This window comes from Phalacrocorax carbo, chromosome 8 (genome assembly GCF_963921805.1).
Source record: "Phalacrocorax carbo chromosome 8, bPhaCar2.1, whole genome shotgun sequence".
In the NCBI taxonomy this organism is placed as follows: Eukaryota; Metazoa; Chordata; class Aves; order Suliformes; family Phalacrocoracidae; genus Phalacrocorax; species Phalacrocorax carbo.
In genome coordinates this window covers 39,725,274-39,746,403 of record NC_087520.1, presented here as the reverse complement: position 1 = coordinate 39,746,403, position 21,130 = coordinate 39,725,274, and the positions used below count along the sequence as shown (strand labels likewise).

Below are 21,130 nucleotides of genomic sequence, written 5' to 3'. Positions count from 1 at the left end.
CCTCCGTTGTGCATGCAGACACATGGTTATAACAGCCACATGATCAGCTGCAAAACTAATAGCTGAAGCATGTGATAAATTGCATTTATTCTTCACCTTTAGCTGCTTCACCCATATGTTGGCCATCTCCTTTGCCCTGCATGCAGTGATCCATTGCTATGGGCCTACCTTTCCTGTCGTGCTCCCCTCCACAAGAGCTGCTTTGTGCCTTTCAACAGTCAGCCATAAATCTGCTTCTTCCTTTTCATCCTGGCAAAATGACAGAACCCCTCCACCCCCAAAGGCAGAAAATTCCCACTGCTGAAGAGTCCTGTCCCACCGATTCCCTCTGCGCTGCAGCTGTTCCCAGCACCAAGCATTTATTTCATTATACGCACGGGACAGGCAGGGCTGTCCCCATCATGACAGCTTTAGCAAGCACATGGGGCTCCAGGGACTTCCTCACAGGAGGAATTTGGCAGCTCCCACAGCTGCCCAAATCCTGCCCAAACTTTCCCGGGGTGGAGGGGGAGGCAGTCTGTATGATTCACCGTGAGTGAGCCAAGATGAATTACACTAATGCTCTTTCTCCAGATACTGCTGTCTAAAGAAACTCACACTTCTGTCTCGGCAAGCATAATTTTGTCCTTAATTGTATGACCCTAGATGATAAAACTGTACAGAAGTGTAGCTTGCTGCTATTTCCTTCCCCTAATCCAGTTTGCACCGAACTGACAACATTTTCCCCTCTCTTTTGCTCTTGTTGCAGAGCACCCAGAGTGCAAGGTCACTGGGGGGAAGCCTACCGTTGTCTGTTTATATGAACAGGCTTTTTGATGCTTTAAGAAGCAAAATAAGGTGGCTGATGTTATGAAGGTTAACAAGGGGCTTCGCATCTGGGTGAATAAGAGCTCACAAGAAGAGGCTCGATGCCTCCAGCCATCGCAGTGGCAGCATTTCTCTGCTGCTGGTAGCGTGGGGACTGTTACCTGTCTCGTATTAAATGACCTTGATTCAGACCAGCCATTGCATTGCGCCATGCACATGTCTTTGTTTCTGGACACGGTGTGGAATGCGTTAGGTGTTGCTTCGGCAGTTATCCTTAAGGGACTGAACAAATTTTACAGTCACGGGAAGGGAAAGTAGTAGGATCTGCCAGGTTAGAGTAAGAAAAGAATTCTTTCTAAACTTGAGCTACCAAATTTGATGGCAGATGTACCAAAGTCCAAGTACCTGCTGCCCTGCAGAGAGGCGTTAGCAATGTTTATATATGCCTAATTTTTGCAGCCTATGAAGGCACATAGTACTGCAGTTTGACTGAGATATCTGCATGCATCAGAGCCCTGCAAGACTTCAAAATACTGCTCCTGTAGCAAAGTATTTATGGCATTTGGAGAAAGAGACTGGGAAAAAGCTTCAGGGGTTTAATCCCGGCCCTGCTGGTGATTTGCAGTGTGACTTTGGGCAAAGCATTTACACTCTTTCTATGCGAGTTCAGCTTGTGTGACTGCAAAGCGGGTACCACTGGGCTTACCTGCTGCCCAGGTGAGCTGGCAGGTATGGCGAATTCACCCCCAGGCTTTGAAGCTGCCTGGTGGTCCCCAGTTCCCTTCGTGCTGCCCTGGGAGCAAACCCCAAGTGCCCCAGCCCCGCACACGGTCAATACCCGCCAAGGTGCTGCAGCCCTCCTGCTCACCTCCCTCCCAGGGTCCCTGCCAGCCCCAGGCATACACAGGGTTTCATTTGCTCCCTGACACAAGGTTTCCTTCCCATACCAGCAGTGCAGCTTTCCACACTTGCCTTGAGCCAGGCTTCCCGCACCAAGTCAAACCAGATGAAGCTCCCACTCGCTTACTGATCATAAGAAGCTGCAAGGTGAATGATGCTTCACCCCACTGCTATGCATGCTCACCGTGGATTATAAATATAGCTCCGGAAAATCATCCGTTAATTAGTCGAAATTGCATTAATATAATAATGGAAGTGATTTTTTTTTTTCCCTTTTGGCTGAGGGAATAAACAAGAATACTTACAAGGGTCTTTTACAGAACAAAGCGATGGAAGCAGCAGAGGAGATGGGGCTTTTAATGAAATGTGTATATTTACTTGTAAAAATGCGCTACAGATGCATATGTCGGGTAATAAACAAAGGGCTGAAAATCTGTCTGATCAGCAAGTCTACGACTAGCTACTAATTAGGTGTATCTCATTTAGGAAAACCCACTCGGCCGCCTGAGTTTGTTAGGGGGGGACTGGATGGGACACAAGGAGAAGGAGGTGGCTGTGCTGGAGGTGCAGCGACAGTGATGAGGCAAAGCAAAGTTGAAGCAAATCTCTCTCATCCTCTATCCCAGATAGGAAGGCCAGGCCCATTAGCATCTATTCCAATAAACTCTGTTTTTTAACCTTTCCCTTATCAATCCCAGAGTTTTCTCACTGCCTGCTAGTGCAGTGCAGGGAGGAACCCCCTCAGAGAGGGGTGCGATACTGGGGACGCGGCTGGGCTCCTGAATGCAAATGCTGTGGGGCCAAGGTCCTCCCCTTTCCACAGGTCAAGGCACCAGCATGTGTTTTACATACAATTGGAGCAGCTAGTTGTAAGGAAAGCAGCCCTACTCCTGGCAGTTGTGAAGAAAAAGAGCGCACTGTGTGTTTCCATCGTGGCGTACAGTAGTTCTTTAAAAAAAAAAAAAGTGGTCCTCATAAATGAGACTTTCTTGGCTATGATCATTAAAATAAATGGAAGCAAAGAGATTAATAATGAAGTAACCCAAGCAAATCAGACAACGTAGCCTGTCTCCCATCCATTTCAATCTGAAGTTCATTTTGGCTCATGCATCTGAGTCTGAGTGAGTTTTCCTGATTGATGGATGATAGCTCACATCCAGGTATTATTTTTTTTTTTCTTCTTTTTACACTCAAAGGGTTTTAGAAGTCATGGTTTTGGAAATACCCATTGTCTGAGACCAAAACTATATAGGTAGTTTCTAAATTGATTTTTGTAGACAGATGCTATTTCCATTTCACTTCACTTGAGAAGAAATTATCTCTTCAGTTATCTTGCTGGCTGTGACAGACAACAATAAAATACCATAGCAAAAAATAAAAACAAAAAAAGAAAACAAAAAAAAGAAAAAAAAAGAAAAAAAGAGTTGATGACAATTTAATACCTAAACAAAGAGATAAAAATACAGGCATCCACTTTGTCTTATACACCAAACTCAGTCTCAGACCATGCTGAACGTAGGGAAGTTACTATGGCAGTAACCTAGAGAAACATCTTCCCACGTGCCGAGCACATAAATAATCCCGGTCAGAGCGTACCCTCACATGCCCATGTTTAAGCACACGCTGAAGTGCTTTGCTCTGCGGGGCCAGCACACGTTTTGCAGTCCTGCACCCTATGCCTGTGAAATCTGGAAGCCTTGAAGGCCTGTCAAATGTGAGATGAGGTCCCCACGTCGGCTCTCTGCTCGGAGGCTCTGGCGCCGACGGGACGCACGGCACAGCCCCGCCGTGGGTCTGGAGATGCTGCGCCCGGCCCGCAGGGCCACTGCCACAGCTGGGAGAGCGCGCTGGCCCTCGGCAGGGCCTCAAAGGCGGCCCTGATAAAGACATAAGTGTGAATAAATTAAATGAATAAGCTCTCATTAAGTGCTACGTGGTTTGTATGGCCGAGCGGGGATAGTGGCTGCTGGGAGCTCATACGTGACCCTTTTGCTGCGACGAGCAGTGGTCCCCAGCCCGGCTCCTGCTGCTGGAGGAGGGAGGGGGTAGCTGGCAGCAAACCCTCCCCACGAGATGGGGACCAGGTCTCGGTCAGAAATAACCCACACTTGGGCATCTTCCAGCCCCACGGCAAAAGATGTCTCGTTTGGAGCGGGCTGCGGGGCTGCTGCCCCGCTCGGCCAGGGGGCGGGAGGGCGCTTCTGGAGGGGACTTGGCTGAATTCCTGCCGAAAGGATTACGCTAATGCGGCTGGGATCGCATCGCATTATTAATGGTGCGGTAGGGTTTCTAGAGCCTTGCGCAGGAGTCTTTTTATTTATTATTTAATTCTAAATAAACAAAATAAATAAATCATATCACTTATGTGCTATACTGGTAGGTGCAAAGGAAAAAGCAAAGATGGATGGATAATGTCACATTTTAGCCTAATAGCTGTACAGTTTCATGTTATATTTACGCTGTTTGATTTTTAGCTGCATCAGTATCAGAATATTAAAAGCATTTTTAAAAAATCAATAATTAAACCTGGATTTAATTATTATTCAGAGTATACAAATTCACAGACCAGTTGCATTAAACATGATACCGATAACATACCGTATGTAATTGTACTTACATTAATTGTACATTCTGGCATATTATGGGGTAATGATGCTTGAAGTTACCAAACAGTTCAAAGATCAAAGGCCACACAGTCAAAGAATTTAAAATAAAGCTCCTGATTTGTGAATTTATGGTAATATGCTAAATTTGACCCCTTCCCCTCATATAAATAGCTATATATAATTATATAATTATATAATAATTAGCCTGTAGTCCCATAGCAATTACAGATATATTCCATGGGTAGCTGAGCTCTGATAAGGACAGCGATACCTGGCATCTCCCCCCGCCTCCCGCTCTGCATCTCTAACTTGCCATCAGTTGCGCACCTGAAATAATCTCAACTTTCTGTGTCCTTTTTGCCGTGGATTTCGCCAAGGCTAGACTTTTATCTCTGGTTGCTGGTTCTGTTTAATTGGTGTTTTGCAGATAATAGAAACCCAGAGGAATATTATTCATTCATCTTCAAAGAGCTGGAAGCCAAGAGAGTCTGGTGGGGCACCCAGGAAGCCTTGCAGAAGACTGAAATGGGAAGGCAGCGGTTTTATCACCTCCCTAGTCCAGAACAGAGAGAGAGAGAGAGCAAGAACGAGCGAGGCAGCCTGATCAGGAGCCAAAAGGAGATGATTATGTGGTTATCCAGAGGGATTCTTTCTATTACTTGAAAAATCAGAGTGCAGATTTAGAGAGACAGGTTGATGTGCTCAGGAAGATCAATGAATATGAGAGGTTCATTGATGGCATATGCTTGGGTTTAGACATAAGTGGCAGCTTCAGCGGTAGGGACAGCAGAAGGGAAGGAAAAAAGCCGACAGTCAGTGCCATGCCCCGGGATCTGCCCTGGCAAACAGAGAACCCTTCCCAGCGAGAAGAACTGGCACCGGGACCAGGAAGCAGCAAAGTTGGATGAGATTTCAGCCACAGATGTCAAGAAGTGAAACTTCAAGAAAAGCACAGAAAACAAGCACACCTGAGAGAGGCTCTGGTGGATCTTGAGACACGCTGGTGGTGGGAAGTGGTGAGGAAGGGGCTCAGCGGCGACCTCGGAAAGATCTGCAAAATGCAAGCAAAAAACGCACCCAACAAAATACTTGCAGAGAGGAGAGGTTTTTCAAGTGCAAATGTTTGCTCACATGGTTCTTTTATTAAATTGCCTTGCAAACCCTTGTCGTGACTAGTTTTAAGATGCCGTCCTGTTCTCTGCAACGCTTTTATTTATCCTGGTCTGCAATCACTTCAACACACTCACCCAGCCCATTGTCAGCCAGCAAAAGCAGTTGGTCCTGCTCTTCGGCAGAAAAGACTGTCCATCTGTTATGCATTGATAGAGCGAGCTGCTGAAGATAGAAGAACTAGAAATATTTTTGTTGGCACAGAAGAGGCTTGGAAAGAAAGAGAGTTAGGGACAATAAAGATAGCCAGGAACTCTGGAGCACCGACCTCCAGACACATCCAGGGTCATCGGGGAAAGTATATCAAATATGTTAACAGATATTGGGAGCCAAGAACTAATTTTAAGGAGGACTGGAAGACATTCTTGCTAGTTCAGTGAACATTGTAAAACATTCAAGGCAGTTTCTAACATTATGGAGCTTTTTGCTTGTTTGTTTCACCTACTGCCTTTTGCAGAGGTATTCAGATTTCCAAACTTAAGAAAGCTCAAGTCATTGATTCTTAACTTAGGGCAGTCAACAAAAGCTGAAAACTTAGTTTCCTAGTGGTTAGTGGTGTATAGGAGGTTCTGTCTGTATTTTATATCTTCATAAGCCATGACAATGTGCAATGATCTACGTAAGGCACACACTTTAAGGAAGTTTGCAAATAAATTTTGTGACAGCCACCAATGTGATTCCGGAAAGTTGACTGTGGTTGCAGATTTAACTATGAATGGGTTGGTTTAGGAGTTCTTGAGGAGATCCATGCTTATGCATTTTACTGTCAAGTCCACATACACAAATGGATGTTTCAAAGCAAACTGGAGCAGATTCAGCACCGAGCATCTGACCTGATGTCTGCTCATCCCGAGTTCTGAATAACACCTTTTTCGCTTTGTTACATTTGTATTAATTTTCAGGTTCTTCTTGGCTTAAATCTGGAGGACTCTTTGGAAAACTGCAAAAAGAAAGATATTTCAGCTTTGCTAACCATGAGATACAGATCTCAAATGTCAAACTGAAAAGTATGTGTCATAAAAGAGTAGAGAATTCTGTGCTAAATCTAATGTATAAAATAACCAACCAGGCAAGCAGGCATCCAACAAAAATATTAGTTTAAAAAAAATTGAGACAAAGGATGAAAAACTGAATGCCTTTCTTTCTTCATCTGAAGAAAAAAGCTGCTGGCATGGCTTCAGACAGAGGGCGTAGTGATGGTGGGGCAGAGGAGAAAACAGTAAAAGAAATAGCCGTGGCCAGGTCCAGAATTATGGTCCAAGTGATTCAGCAATACTCAGGTTCCAGGGATTCAAGATGCAGACACTGGGGAGAGAAACAAAAGCATTTTAAAGCAAATAATATAGTCAAGTGTTTATGTATATATGAATGTGCGTGTGAAAGAGATATATGTAAATATAAACACATGTTTGTACATGTATATACATATATTCAAAGGCGTGTGTCTGTGAATGTGGATTGTACAAAAGATGCCATTAATCTCACATTTAGGAGTAATGGCATCCATGTGAACAACTGCTCTGCAAATGAGAAAGTATTTGAGTATTGTAAATTGCCAAAGGGTTCAAAAACCAGGGGACTGATATAAAACTTAGGAAATTAAGACTAATCAGGTTATCCAGATGGAACTATTGTATTTCATTCAAAGTGCAGTAAACATATGGATTAATCAGCCAATAAGACCACTGAGGCAAAGACTGTGGCTCATGCTCTGGAAAAAATGATTTCTTTTAATTTTTTTGTAATTTCTACTTGTTCATGGACAAAAACCAAATATTTAGATGACTGAGTGGCCAATTTGCCGGTAAAAGTTTGAAGTGTAGTTCAATTGATCATCATGGATGGGTTTTTCATTCTATTCTTTATTTATTTTGAAGACAAATTGGGGTAGTTATTTTCTGTATTTGTTAAAGTCTGCCCACCTCAAGTGCTCCATATGCAATTTACACAGTGAAATAATAAGCTCATATAAAGTCTCAGTTTAAATCTTAAGCCCTGCTCAGCTCTCCCTATGGCATGCCACGCAGTACGGTGGTGCATGAGGTCTGGGGTAAGCACGGTTGGTGCCTTCAACGGCCCCTGCAGGGCTTAAGAGTGAATGCCTATTTGTGCAATGGCATTTTTAACTCAGGTTTTGGGGACTTTAGCTGCTTTAGTACTTCAACACACAGGGCACCATCCTGGTTTCAGCTTTTGGGGGTTTTTGCCAACAAGGTATAAAGCAGAATCAGACAAGAGCAAGGCAATAGTTCATATAAAGTGTTGGTAGCTCCCAAGAACATTTGAGAAGTGGTGGTGTAAACCACAGCTTTACCCTTACACCTTGCCCTTCTGACCTGCCAGAAGGAGAAGGGGAACCGCTGCCGTAGGGGTGCAGGTAGGATTGCTGCTGTACCTCAGCTGCCCTTGGTCACAGCCTGACATGCTTGGGCTCTTGGTGAAGAGGGGTTTGCCCTGGAGGTCACTTGCTGTGACCTATAGAAAGGGATGACATGCTCAGCTGAGGTGCTCTTTGAGATTATCCTACAGGGGGACGGACAGATGGGATTTAGGGCAGGGTTGTGCAAATGAAGGTGAGCAAATCCAGGATAACAGTGAACTGGGCAAGATGGTATAGAGGTGCTGGAAAAGGGAAGAAAAAAGCTGTTTTCTTATTCACCTGCGGTGGTGTGCACTCACAAGTGTAAAAATGTTGGTGAGGGGACAGCAAACTGAGATTTGTAGGCATTGACGTGCAATGAAGTCGCAGCAGAACGGGCCCCATTGGTTTGCCAGCACGACCCCAAAGCCACAAGCACAGCGGCGATGGCAGAAAATGCGGGTGTCTCAGCGTTGCCTGTATTTACATAAAGAAATTTCACTTCAGTTAAAGCTTGCTTGGGAATACATAAGAGGGGGTAGCTCTTCAGCTGAGGATGCTGTCTCAGCCTTATATAAATACCTGTAGAATTGCTCAAATAGTTCATTAGTAGCTTATGAGTTTGTGTGCTTGCATTCCTCACTAGCTCTAATTGCAAGGATGTTGATTCGTACTGCATCCAACCGGAGCCGGCTAACAGATTCTCTGCTCGGTTGCCCCATTAAATGAGGTGTTACTGTATTTGACTCAAGCTGAAAAGGATCCCTTCCCATTTAGTAAAGAGGCCAGCTAGGGCTGACCTAGCTGGGGACAGATTTCCTTCCAAATCTCAGAGAAGTCCTCCTGAATATGAGATGTTAATTGTGGCAGGAATTAAGGATTAAAGAGTCATGGCTTCAGGTTACTATTGGGAACTGAAATCAGGATTACAAAGGAAACTGGGCCATGCCCTCACAATGCTATTACCCCAGTTCCTGAATCTAAAAAACCTTAGAAACTCATCCTTGGTGACCAATAAAAACTAGTCTAAATTGTGCTTACTGAGGCCTGAGGAAAAGAGTCATAATTGCGTAGCCATAGTTTGGACACCTTTCAAAGCAGAAGATAACATCAAGGACAAGAGAGTGAAATTCGGCCCTGATTTAGACCCTCTGCAACCTTTATTAGCGCCAAAGCTCTAGCATTGGCCGTACATCAGGCCACGACCTCATCTCCTGCCCAGGAGAGACAGACCCCATGCCGGAGGCCAGCCACACGCTCCTCGAGTCACTGTGAAGAGAGTAAATGCATCGCAAAAGCATTCCTCCTTGGGCAGAGAGTCAGATGAAGTTTCTGTGTAAGTTCAGCCTCACACCTGGGGTAACCATTACTCTCAATGGCTGCATCGCCTGTGGGCAGGTTTGAGGCTGGATTCTGCTCCCAGGGGGGCGAAAGCCAGCTCTAGCTCCCCCCCAGCACCTACTGAAGGCCTCAGCGTTAGGGTGGTGACCCCTGTTCAAGTTCTCGGGGGGGATGCTCAGGCAGGCTAAATATTTACAATGGTGTGAAACCCCGTACCTGACCCCAGAACACAAAGCCATAGAGATGAACAGGAAGAGAAAGAAATTCTGTGGTTGAAATTTATGACATGGTAGCACATACTTAATAACCAATTAAAGCTAAGATTTATTGGGAGCTAAATTACATTTGTATTATAAATAGAACTAGAATATACTGTTACAGAACAAAAGCAAAACATCTTCACATTTAATATTGTAAAAGACAAAGTAATCTAATGGACCCTAAATGTTAATGGGTGTAAAGATTTACACTTTAATTGCATTTTTAAGTCATCTTATTTTACAGTGCTCTTTTTATCTAGGTACATAGAAATCAACAATGTGCTGCAACATTATACTTAGTAGTGGAAAGACCGACTTAAGGAAACATGTTATTATAGGCAAGATCAGTTAATTACTTATAAATCCTTGCAAACATTTTAATTGAAATGAGCAGTGGACTTTCACTGACCTTGGCTGTATGTACGCGAGACCTTCCTAGCAAATTAAGCTGGTGAAAAGTGTGTGTGTGGGAAGCCGAGAAGGGAGGGAGTGGTAACAAGACAATTTCTGTTTGTAAAGCCAACAAATAAACTATATTAGATATAGGGATTTGCTTTATGGCAAGGAAAAAAAAACCCCTAGCAAATGATGAAACATGAAATTACATCTGATTAAATTATCAAATAATAATATTGTATTTATTAAAGTATTATCAGCTATAATCCAACTTGGAGATGATATCTGAGGTTGGCCTTTTAGGACCTGCTTTCACAGCATGTAAAAATGTTACAAACTTCCAAGAAACCGATTCCTGTGCTCATAAAATTTCTCTTCCAGTTTGTGTTACCGCTTCAAGATTCATAAGCTGAGTTACAGTTATAAATGAATCTAACTCATATTACATTTGAAAAAATAAATGTGCACTAAAAGTAATTAAAGCATGTTGGTTCATGAATAATACACCATTTTACTACTATTTGCAGAGTATAATGAGACAAGCTACTAAATTGACAATGAATGCTCTATTATGTGATTGCCAACTGTTTTATAAGATATTGAACAGATTCATTTATTCTATCATCATGTGCATTATCAAGCTATTGCTTTTTAATAAATTAATTTCTCCTATGTCTCCAGAGCCTTACTTTGAAATCTGGCTGAAGGCATAAATGAAATTAATTCTGTGGTCTGAGTTTAACTACCAGTGCCGGGTGACTTACAAATACCACGTCGCAGTTGGCAGCCGCCGGAGAAAGGGATTTCTGCCGGGTAGCCACAGCAGCGGCACGCTGGCCCTGGCAGAGGGGCTTAATTGTGACGGCAAAGGATGCCTTCTAATAGCCAGCTGATAGAAATAGTCGCCCCTGCAGGGTAGGGCGCTCTGACAGCTCTAGTTTATCAGGGGCTCTCCTTGCCAGTCATCCCCCTTCCCCTGCCCTTCACCCCCACCCACTAACACACCGTAAATTGACCCTTTAATTGTTTAGCAGCCTAAACCTGCTGACACCATTCATTGACTGTAAAGCAGCACTTAATCCCTGGTTGGGTGATAGTGTCATTAGGAAAGTAATGTGATTGCGGGGAAGAATCTCCCATCTCGGCTGTGCGCTGTGTTGGAGGAGAGGATTAGCTGTGAGCCCTCGGCTGGGGCTGAAACAACACGCAACGTCCATACAACCCCGATGCGGCAGAGCTATTGCGCTCGATGGTAAACAACAACTAATTGCGGCTGTTGACAGGACTCACTGTGTTATAACTAACCTTGCTGCAATGTTATTATTTCTGAGGGGAGCCTTTCTCCATATTTTTAACAATAAGTCTGACAGGTGTCTTATTAAAAACAGGGCTTAATTCTAATGCAGCTATTCCCACCCGCCCTTCCCTTTTCATTTTTGTGCCTCTGTAATGCATGAATCTCTCCTGCTCATAAAGATTAAAGGAACAGCTTTGCTGGAAGGAAAATACTTCTGGTTTGTTTGTAGTCCGGGTACGTTCGAGATGGTCTCAGTACTGGCTCCCTTTCTCCTCTCTTCTCCAGCCATGCCGGCTCAATGCTGGGAGGGAAAGAGAGGGAGAGAAATAAAGCCTTCTCTATGATAAGAGGTAATTCAGGATCCATCGAAGCAAAATTTCAGGCTTCTTTTGAACTGTGACCCGCGGCTGCCGGCCGGGCACTCCGTGGGCTGCGCAGCCTGTGATGCATTGCTGACTGCTGTCCACCAGAGACCGAGCCCAGGCCAGCAGTTCACTTACAAGTTTACACTGGATTTAAGTCAAAATGCTAAAATGCTGGTGTTCAATCACTGCTAACTGTGTGCTCGGCAGACAGCTCCCAGCAGACTTCGTGCTTGTAAAATCCAATACGCCACATAAAGTAAGGGTTTATGGAGGTACAAGGGGTTTAGAAGACATTTTTCCCCCTTCCCTCCTGCTTGGTTTCTTGTGACGCTGCTTTTCAGGTGCTGGGAAAGCTTCAGCTGCAACCCGCACATAAACCAGGCAGCAGCACAACGCGCAGAGGGCTGCGTGCAGAAAGGCGCTACCCGTTTCCATCACCTTTCCCCATCTCCCCTGCCCTTCCTCTCAGGCGGCCTGCAAAAGGCACAGTCCATTTTAAGGCCGTTAGTTACGTGTTGATGTGGCGATCAGAGTCGGCACTGGCGTGGCTCCCGTGCACTCGCTTTCTCTCTTCCCTTTGCAAAAAGCTTACGCGTTTCTCGCCCGCAAGCAGCGCACGCGTTTCTGAATCCCCGCTAAGAACATTACAGAGCTGCTCAAACCACCACTGTTCAAGGGTACCGCCAGCTCAAGGAAAAGGGTGCCTGGTTTGCCAGGAGGGATCGTGTAAATCCAGTGTACAAAGCCCCTAATTTAGACTGTGCTCGCATACCCGCGGGCGTTGCACCAGACCTACGTACGGTTTCCGTATGAACAACGCGCTCAGTGCAGACTTCATTCCCAAGGTGTTGGCTAATGTTCAGTTTTTAAAACAGTTTTTTTAAAAAGAGTAAAGATAGCCAGCCAAAATAGTCTCACCAGGCGTTTGGCGATCTGTTGTGTACCCCCTTAGGGGAGATGATCTTCTGGGATTCAAAAAAAATATATATTATTTCTTCCTCTCTTTTTTTCTTTCTTTTTTTTTTTTTTTTGCATAAGCAACTGCCCAGCAAATTGATAAGAGCCCTTTTTAATTAGATAGTGAAGTTGTATGTGTAATGTTCCATATAAAGATCTATAAAACACAGCAGAATTAATAAAATGACTGCTTCTCATTTAATTCAGGTCCTCCAAAGGGATCCGTATGTCTTGCTTTGGTCTGTTTGTAGTACTTCTCTCCACCACCCAGCCATGAATTGATTAAAATCACATTCCTCACTTAAAACCGGAGCCCAGTTGGTAAGAGATACTGGATAGTAATAAAGGTCTGTGCACAGACACATGAACCCCCATTAAAAAAAATACCAAAAGGAATCATTGTGCATCACTTGGATTATATGCAAACACAGCTCATGTTGACAGCTACCTCTGGATGACTCCATCAGTACACACTTTATCTCCAGCTGTCCAAGTAATTTTCCCAGGATTTCGCCCCTCTTTTTCACTCCTCTCCACACAGATGGATTAGAGCAACAAACGGTTTACATGCTGCACATCATTAGCTATCCTCCCTCACTACCCAGCAGATAACAACTGGGCTCTATCATCAGGACATTCATAACACCTTGACACTTTTACAACTATGCTGTTCTCTGCCAGAGCAATCTTCTCTTTTAAAGCATGAAGCTAATTCACGAAACACCCGTTGGAAAGTACTCTGCAAGTGCAACGGGTGGGGGAGAGAAGAAAAAGCACAGCCTAGAAAAGGCATCTAGTAAATAACATAGTTAACACTGTAAAAAAAAAAAATCAAGAGAAAAGCAGCACATTTTTTCTCGCCAAGATACCTCTCTATTTTCCCATTGCCTCTGTCCCACAGTGAAGGGCATCAGCAAACAGGCACGCATCTCTCGGCCATATTTCAATGCTTCCATCACCGCGTTGGCCAGGCACCTTCACCTGGCGTCGGCACGGCTCTTTGCGATTGCTGGCTGAAGCAGGCAGACGGTTCAGCTGCGAGGGTCCCCGGCTGGGTGCTGCGCTCCCTGCGATGGCTTGGCTGCTTCCCCTGGGGACGGGTTTCGCTAAGGGACCTCTTTGCAAAGGGGTCGGTTGAAGGCTTCAGTCAGTAGTGTGTTTACTGTTGGGTATTACCAACGGCTATTCCGGTTTTCCTGAACTGCCTCCAGTCTCAGGGCATCTTGACTCTAACAGATTTGTTAATAAAGCAACATATTCCCTGTGTAGGTTGGGATCCTGCTTGAGAGACCATGGGTGCTCAGACATGAGCTTACATCTAGAATAAAATTCAAGCCTACATCAGCTGCTGTGGATGGAAAGAAATATATTTTAGCAGCATTTTCCAAGCTTCTCAGCATGCCCCCTTGCCGCCCCAACCATACATTTTACTGTATAGTACACGCTTGTTTAAAAAAGAAATACATAAGGAGAAAGAGTAATTACCGTAGCTTATATTCAGCCCGATAAGAAGGGCTTGCACAGCCTGAGCAGCTGTTCCACTGCCATTCAGATTATGAAAATATAATCCTAGAGAACCTTGTCAAGATAAATACAGAGCATGAAATGTATAGGCAATTTTTCCCCAGCCACATATAATGATCAATTCCAAAGCCACAAGTGATACCAAAGGACAAAATAAGATCTGTCTAGACTTTCTCACTTACAAGATATTGATCATTCCAATGGTAAACTGGTTAGTATAAGTGTGTTTGGCTTGAAAGGTCACGAGCTTAACACCTGACAAGGAGTTATTCAACCTTGATATAAGTCAAATTATTGCAGTGTTGCTGGAAAGACTTTCTCTAATAAAAATCCCTACCTGGTCTGAGAATATCTGAAATGTGTCTTACAGATGTTAAAAGCAAAAGCGGGGTGGGGGTGGGAAAAGTCAAGGTTTGGCATGGGTTTCTGCTGGTGCACCTCTGTCTGCATTTGTAAGTAGAGGTCCCGGCAGTCAGCTCCTTTCCGTGCAGACCATGGGCAACATCTGCTGCACAGGCAGCAGCGGAAGCTGTCACTGACTGAAATGGCATCTCCATCCCCCTAAGATCTTCTGGTGGCTCTTCATTCATAGCAAGGGAGTTGGCTTGCTCACCTACGTGGGCTCGACAGACCCAGGGCACCCTTACAGACAGGGGCAAGAAATACCATTAAAATGGGAAACGGCGACTTTGGAAGGAAAGCAGAGGGGGAAGGGTCAGGCAACGCCCTTCGGCGCACGGGTGGGAAATGCTCTGTGGCATCAGCCTCCAACGCCTCCCGTCCTGTGGGGCTTGAGCAGTGTATCAGAGACACAGCCCTTACCCAGCCTCCTCCTTTTTTTATGGGGATAACTAGCAAGTGCTTATTACGACAATTAGGAGCTTGATGTAAGTTTGCTGGTTCTTTTCCAAGAACTATAAATACCCAATCTATTTTGCTTTATTCAGTTCTTTTTGTTTTGCTGATATGATACTAGTTAAGGTTAATGGGGTTTGCTTTAATATTAGACGCAGGATCACTTAACTACCTTTAATGAACACTGGAGTCAATGCATTGTGGAGTAATTCACACAGACATTGCCTCAGGTAAATCAACTGGAAAAATGTAAGCCAGTCAAATAAATAAATCTGACCGGCTGTAAATGTGCCAAATTTTACACCAAAATATATTTAAAAGCCAATGACTTAGGCACATCTAGGATATTAAAATGGAGGGTTTGGAGTCTGTTTCTTTTCAATTGCTTTTCCTTTTTAATGTCCCCTGCACATCCCTCCTGTGTTGAAACCAAGCTGAGAGTGCAAGCAAAATTATTTTTGCAAGTGTTTCTAATAGAAGCAAATGCTCTGCAGCTTTGTTCCATTTTTTTAATTTGGAATGAAAATGATAAAAAAAAGGGAAGGTTTATGCTCGGCTATCTCAGCACAGGAGAGTGAGCAACAAAAAGGAGGACAGAGAGGGAGAGAAAGAAAAAAGAAAAAGAATGAAAGAGAAAGAACAAAAGAAAGAGAAAGAAAAAGCAAGAAGGTAATTTTATCTCAGTTGAGAAAATAGTGACAGTGAAATTCTAGACAGAGTGTCAATAAATATTTATTAACCAGAAATAAGAACCAGAGGAACCTGACAAACTCAATGAAGTTGGAGGGGGGGGTAGCTTACTTCATACTGATGCAAAACTATGCTAACATTAAGAATGCTTTTACCTTGTAACACTGAAATAGTGAGGTGCGTACAGAGGAAAAACACCCCCCAGATATTCTTTGAAGGAAGGCAGCAATCTCTTTAAGTACTGAATTCTCATAAAAGCATGCAATATTTCAGCAATAAGGAATTACAGGGTGTTCATTATCAGTTATTAATGTTTGCCTAAATGGAACACAAGGCCCAGGCCTTTGGGGGAGTGCAGAGCTCCCAGCATTGCTTAATTACTGCCTCTTCTTAACCCAGCAATGCCAAGCTCTGCTGCAAAGCTCTGCAGTCGTAGACCGGCTGTATTATTAGGTGAGAGTAATACTGTTTGGCTGTGAAAAGGAAAAGTAATGCATTTGAGAAGGCTGCTGCACAGGTGACAGAAGTTAACCAGTTTTTCTCCCCAGATAAACTCCAGCCAATACAAGGAATTTGACTTTAACCGTCGCCTCAATTTGCAAACACTGAGACCCACGGCACTACAGTTTTCAGGCATTACGCTATACCAGCATCTGGCACAGGCTGGACAAAACTTTTAGGCGACAAGAACAAACTTTTTTCATTTTTCTTCCCCCCCCACCCCCCATCCGGCTGGGAAAAAAGTGTTGTTCTTTCCCGAATAGCCCCTTTTATTTCTTTATTCCATCAAATGTTTCCGTGCAGAAGCAAGCTCATTAGGAGCGCTGGCCTTGGGGAAGGGGTTTGCTGCACATAGTAGAGGAAGACGCATGGGCAGGATTGCTTATTTACTGAGACTGTTGCTGCACAAGTGGTATAGCAGGTATAAGCAAGGCCATACATTCTTTACTACTGCTTTAGGAAAGGCTGTGGCATCAGGTAAGGAAGTGGCTAACTAGGGAGCGCCTGAGGCTGCGCTTGGGCAGAAGCTTGAAGGATGCCAAGGGCTTTGGGGAAAAGAAAAAGCCCTCATTTTCTCTGTATAAAGCCAGCTCAGCTAATTCACCCTAGATCTGAGGACAGTGGCTCCCAGGTTCCCCCTGCCCACTCAGAAGAAATTAAATTTCACAGATAGAGAGTTTACTTGTAGCGATTTCAACTCTTACGTGTGTAAGAGGCTGAACACCACCTACCTCAGAAGAGCTCGCGCTAAACTAGAACTAGCCATAAGCTCAAAAAAAATAGAGTAAAAAAAAATTGTAATATATGACTGTAAGGTACAGCTGTTACACTGCAGTGCCGTAATTTCTTGTGTAAGTATGGTGGGTTTTTTGATGGGAGGATGCTATGGCTACTTCTGCCAGGTGAATGCCTGCCTTGACTTTAACACCTATTCAACAGCTAATCAAATGCATTATGACTGCAGACAAGAAAGACCATGGAAGGCAGACTTAGCAATAAGTGATAAATAATAAGGGGGTCAAATAAGCTTCTATTAACAATGTGTCCTTCTATTTATTTGTTTATATTCTGTCTACAGACAATGTGATGCTGGACTGGGGATGGCTTAGGACAACCTTCTGGCATGAAGACAGCTACAAAGCACAAAGTACAAAAAAAGAACTCAGAAAGAAACAAGAGAAAAACAGCATTTTCTTGGCATCAACAAGAAGCTCCTTATTTTTCCTCAAGTTTTCTTTTCTAAAAAAAAAAAAAAGGAACTAAGACATTTGCAGAAATGAGACAAACTTTCTCTTCAGGTGACAATATTCAAGCAAGCATGTTGTTTTATTGAATTTAAATTTAAAGAAAAAAAAAGACAAGATTTGGAATGGGATACAGTACCAGGAGAACTGAGAAACTGCGAACTGTGAGAGAAAAAAAAAACCTCTTTAAAACTGTGAACTGAGAAATGGATGGAAACACCATTTAAACCCCTGATTACACCCTGTGTGTTCTTAAGGAGACAACATCATCCTTGCTAACTCAACGGTATTTAGGGAATGGTTTACAACATATCTTTTATTATAATCTTTTAAGAAAAAAAAAAACCAGAAATATTTAATTAGCTGTGACTTTACCATTTCTGTTCAGAAGTCTTCTTGCACCTTCTTTTTCTAGACAGCGTAGACAGATGTATTTGCAGCCAGCAGTCAAGGGCAGGAAAGATTTCTTTCCTTAATAATCTTTTATTTGCCACACCCAATAAAAACCTTGTAAGGAAAAAGAATCAACACAACTACCATCTCCCGATCAATACCTAAAGCCTAACAGACAGTAATTACCAAAATAAAGAGGAAATCCCATACTGGGCTACGTACCTACCCATTAATCAAAACAATGTAAAATATCTGCAGCACTGCTTTTCTAAAATAAGACAAAAGATGCCTCCTTGGGTTACGCTTTGAACAGCCTATAATCAAAAGAAAGAGAACCAAGACTAACTAAGCCCCAGGAAGCCGCATTGTCCCTTTAACCCACAGTATTCCCCATTTCCCATTAGTACTTAACATTTTTCACTATGTTGTGACTGCTATTATTTCATTTAACACTGGTTAATCTGTATCTGAGGTATATGGAAACCCTCTAGATGATAAGATTGGACAGGTTCCAGTGTTGGCAGTTTTCGAGCATGCACACACTTGGTGTGTTTTGATCCTTCCAGGAGCTCCCTGTTATTTGGACTGCCTGCCAATTCGTTCTTGGATCAGCCTCTCGCTCAGCTCCCACAGGGCTGCGGCCGTCGCTTCGCCCTGCGCCTCCTGCGACGGCAGGCAGCGGCAGCAGTTGTTGAAGTACATCCCTCCCAGGCCCTCCAGCTCTGCAGCCGTGGCGCAGTAGACAGTTGTGGCAGCTCCTTGTTGCTGGAATTTAAAAAAAAAAAAAAAAAAAAAGAGAAAAAAAGGATATAAATATATATAGATATTTTATCATTGTAATTTTGACTGTTATCCTTTGAAGCTGTGCGTGCGTCCTACAAAAGCATCGGTGAAAAGCATTGCGGCTGACAGGGGAACTTGCCTGGTGGCCAGGCTGAAACCCTGATGAAGGTGCTGCCTGCCTGCCTGCTAGCCACTTATTTACAAAACACCTTCGTAAAGACTTGTCTTTTTTTTTTTTCTTTTCCTTTCCTCTTAGAGCAAAAGAAAAGAAAAAGATAATCCTGAACCCCAGCCCCGGCCTCGGGTCTTTTGCCCCTTTTCGGTAAAACCTTGCGTCGGCGGCAGGGCGAGTCTGGCCTGAGGCAGAGGGGCAGGGTCTGCCCGGGTGCTGTTTGAAACCAGAAAAGTTGAGCCGGGTTTAGAAGCAGCACCTCAAAACTTCCTGGCACCCCCTGGGCACCCCTGCTTCCTAACCCTGACCAGCAATGCAGGCCGATGCGCGTATGTGTTTTGTTTGTTTGGGTTTTTAAAGCTATTGTACAAAATGAACCTGGGCACTCCAATTAAGACCCATCATGTAAAGTGCAATTGGGACTGGTGCCAAACCTGCCCATATATCTTTGATCAACGGTTTCACTGTGACAGTCGTCACCACTGCCTTGTAAGGGTGTTTTTCTGCTGCAGGCAGAGAGGGGTTCTGATTTTACACAGACATGAGGCTTTCCAATGTTTTTTTTTTTTCCTGTAACAACCATTTCTCATGTCTCATAATGCTTTAAGAAATGGAGCGGGTAGATTAGAGGCTTTTGTGGATCAGGGTTTCTTTTTCTTTTAAGTACAGAGTGAACTTATGTTCAAACAGGAAGAATGGGTTTCTCTGAATTTCTTTAACAGAAACCTGGAGCTCGAGGCCACAGAGGGGCCAAGCGCCCCTGCACCAGTGATGGGCTACTCCCTGGCACAGACGAAAAGCGCAGTGCCAGAATAGCTGTAAAGAGGACAGGAAGCTGGTTTGCTTTGTAAACTATAATTAAAAATAGGTGAGAGCACATAGCAAGACACAACACTAATTTAAAACTGATACAGTTTTTCTGGCTTCTTATGATTATTTATGTACATCTTAGTCCTTTCTGTGGTAACTAATTATGAGCTGATAGGAATCAGAATAAAGAGGCTGCCAAGTATGATTGAAAAAGTAAACGAAGAGAAATTAGATGTTGCCACATTAGGGTAATTTAATGGGGAAAGAGAACGGGATTCAATCTCTTGTGATTTTCTTCCAGTTCTTTTTTCTGGCCTTTCATTGTTAGAACCAAGGAAACTCAGGGCGTTGTTAGGGGGTCAACCCGCAAGAGACCTCTATGTTACATTCTCATCCTTCAAGGGCAGCAAGCAGTCTAAAAAGACCCAATTCTCCTTAAATGAGGTGTCTCAATTTTGTAACTGCAAAGGAAGGCATATTTGTTTGCAAGACATGCATTTTTCTCAGAAGATGGGATTAAACTGATAATGATGCCTCCACAGCTTAGAAATGATCTCCCATCACAAGGTAAACCAAAACCATCTGCATTAAGTATTTTGAAAGGCATATATTTATCAACAGATGAAAATATTTTTAAAGTTAGTATAATACGTCATAATCCTCTTATTAAACCAGTATCTTTTCTAAAAAAGAGAAAGTATCTTAAATACAGTAGCATAAGTGGAAGAGAGTTCTACTGAAAGTAATATTAATAGAGAACAATAAAATTCCTATGCTCATTTGAACTATCCTATAAAGCTCCACAGCACAGGTATGATCGCCGTATTCAGCTGTTTAGAATGATTCAAAGCCCCTGAAGAGTATTATTAGTTTTTTGCAAGCAATTCAACTGGACTTTTATTAGAAAGGTAAAATTAAACTAAATTGCTCAATGCAGAGTGAGAGCCCTTAAGCTATTGCTGAAAAGCATCCGTCCAGCCAAGCTACACTCAGGCTAGCTCTAATAGAATTCAGCTAATTCATAAAATGGAAGTTTATCAGAGCAGTTTAAAATCCAAACCAAACAATAATTTATCTCTCCAAATGAGTCAAATTTGACAACTTTTAAACAAAATTCTCAGCAGGCAGAAAAACGTCCCACAGTATAACAGCAGTGTTTTATACCTCGAACATTGACACAACGTAGACTCCAAAAGAAGAGAATAGTTTTCCCTGTGTGAGCATAGGATATTTACTTTAAGCGATAAAAGACTATGTGGCTGGAAGCCCAAAGCACTTTATCTTGCAATGCCTCCAGTGTTTCACTGAGAACTGGATGTAAGCAATGTGCCATTTGCTTTTTGGCTGTATATATCTTTACTTCTTTCTAAATGTTTCAATCGAGTTAGCTGCTTTGGAAGAAGAAAGTTCAATGGTTCTATCATTGAAAGAAAAGTACCTTTCTTATTACTTAAGAGAAATGCAGTTGTATTTATCCCTTCATTGACAGAGGGTAAAGCTTTAATATCTCAGAATAATGGACAAACACAAATTCATCAAGCCTAGGAGGTTCCTTCAGATGGCAAAACTATGAAACAGAAGGCAAATCCCAGATTCTCAAAGCCATTTAAGCATCTTGCTTCCTTTGGTGAATGTGAGCTAGTTGCATTCAGACATTTGAAGATCTAAGTGACTTGCCCAAGGACAGAGGGGAATGAATA

At 43.2% G+C, this 21,130-nt stretch overlaps 2 protein-coding genes across 5 annotated transcripts in view; one reads left to right on the top strand and one right to left on the bottom strand.

Annotated features, from left to right (window-relative positions):
• Positions 1 to 17,215, top strand: part of MAF (MAF bZIP transcription factor) — a 191,326-nt gene extending 174,111 nt beyond the window's left edge. Inside the window, exon 3 of the mRNA XM_064459632.1 lies at positions 17,107 to 17,215. The gene's annotated coding sequence lies outside the window, so the exon portion shown is untranslated. The remainder of the gene's footprint in view (positions 1 to 17,106) is intronic.
• A 120-nt stretch (positions 17,216 to 17,335) lies between these two features.
• Positions 17,336 to 21,130, bottom strand: part of WWOX (WW domain containing oxidoreductase) — a 537,552-nt gene continuing 533,757 nt past the window's right edge. For 3 of the 4 annotated variants that reach the window (XM_064459620.1, XM_064459621.1, XM_064459623.1), the window contains one exon: positions 17,336 to 18,430. In XM_064459620.1, coding sequence (XP_064315690.1) covers positions 18,153 to 18,430 — 278 coding nt within the window. In that variant the 3' untranslated portion in view covers positions 17,336 to 18,152. The remainder of the gene's footprint in view (positions 18,431 to 21,130) is intronic. The other variant, XM_064459622.1, reaches the window with a different exon arrangement.